General features: G+C 42.1%; 1 protein-coding gene across 1 annotated transcript; it reads right to left on the bottom strand.

The window, feature by feature from the left end:
- LOC147385028 (protein NODULATION SIGNALING PATHWAY 2-like) lies at window positions 1-1,596 on the bottom strand. The gene has a single exon (XM_086425000.1). It carries the CDS (start codon window positions 1,594-1,596, stop codon window positions 1-3), a length of 1,596 nt encoding a protein of 531 aa, XP_086281126.1.

The raw sequence follows: 1,596 nt of genomic DNA, 5'->3' as shown, positions 1-1,596 counted from the left end.
TCATCTCCAAGTGGAAACTCTCACTAATGGGGTTCCCATCCATTCCAAGACCATCACATTCTCATTCTCTACTTCAACCCTCACACCATATAGACTCTCCCCTTCTTTCACCATTTCTTTAGCTTGCAACAAGTTCTCTTTGCTAAATCTCCAACCCTCCAACTCATCCCCAAATTGAAGAACACAACCTTCTTTGGTCTCCTCCCATTGACCAAAGCAAACAAGAGAAGAGACATAAGGTGCCACAAAGAGGCACTCCATGGCTATTCTTGCTTCACTAAGGTGGGAAGGAAAATTCCACTCCATTGATTGAAACAAGGCAAGGAAGTGTAGTAGAAACCCATCAAAGAAAGAACCAAACCCACAACAATTTCTCATTCTCTCCTCCACACCATCTCCATCCCCAAAAGTTATAATCCCATTGTTACTATAATTACTGTCAGACATGTTAATCATCTCCTTAGCTACCCTTAGAAATTCCTGTACTTGTCTTCTACTCCTCCCTCTCCTCATGTGTGGGAGACCCACCATACAATTGAAGGCCAACCACTCTCTTCCCACGCCCATTTTCTTCCTCTTCACTAACTCCTCCATGTCCATCTCTTCCACCTTCAGATTTATACCGAAAGACTCGGCATGATCGTAAAGTCGCCTCTTTGTCTCATTGAATCTCCACTGAGGATGAATGCTACTGCAATCTTCCTCCTTGAACGTTATCGATGTCAATTTCACTGCTCGTCCTCGTCGCCCTATTTCCTCGATCAAAGGAGACCATTGTACACCTTCACCCATGTCAAAATCAACAATATGTATCATTTTAGCATCCTCAGGCATCGCTTCGAGGATCGCTAAGTTTGATGTGAGGTGAGCGAACCTTCCGTATGGGAATATTTGGTAGAAGGCCTTGAATGCTGCCTCATAATTCTTGTTTGATTCTTGTATTAGGTAGTCACCTTGATTGTCCAAGGCTTGGAACAAATAATATCCAAGTCGTTCCATCGTCGTTCCAAGTGGACTAACTTTCTCCCTTACGCGCTTCGAAATCACCTTGGCCAGCACTACTTGCTCATTCTCCATTGCTTCGCCATATGCCTTGAGTAGACAAGAAATGCTCGATTGGTTATCTACCTCCATGTCTTCACTAGGTAAAACAAGTGATGACATCTCATTATATTTCATCGATGAGCTTAGACTCCCTTCATATTCTTCTTCAATTACATATTGTTGTGAAGGAAGACTACCCGCACTCCCCTCCATCAATCCAAACACATCTTCAATATCATCAATCATGAAATTTTCATTTGAAATAGGATCCACCTCAAAATTTGGTGAAAATTGTTCAAGTGGAAACATGGATTGAACATCATCACTAAAAACAGGCAGATTGAGTAACTCATCAGGGAAAATGGTAGGGGAGTACAAGATTGAAGAAACATCAGAAGAGTCCTCAGTGATTAATGAAGAAGAGAAATCACAATCACCCATATTGGCATCCATGTCTAGATTATAGAAACAAGCTTCATCAAGAGATGGGTCTATGGTGTTGTAGTATGGCCAGGAGGGTTGAAGAAACTGAAGTTGAGGCTGAGGATTCAT

Source organism: Akebia trifoliata, chromosome 15, assembly GCF_017979445.1.
Source record: "Akebia trifoliata isolate Shusen 1 chromosome 15, ASM1797944v1, whole genome shotgun sequence".
NCBI classification, from domain to species: Eukaryota; Viridiplantae; Streptophyta; class Magnoliopsida; order Ranunculales; family Lardizabalaceae; genus Akebia; species Akebia trifoliata.
Note: the sequence above shows the minus strand (reverse complement) of the source record. Positions and strands in the feature narration are given on the sequence as shown.

What these genes read in the sequence shown, in the direction of transcription:
- LOC147385028 (XM_086425000.1), bottom strand. Translation starts at nt 1,596, where the DNA reads ATGAATCCTCAGCCTCAACTTCAGTTTCTTCAACCCTCCTGGCCATAC.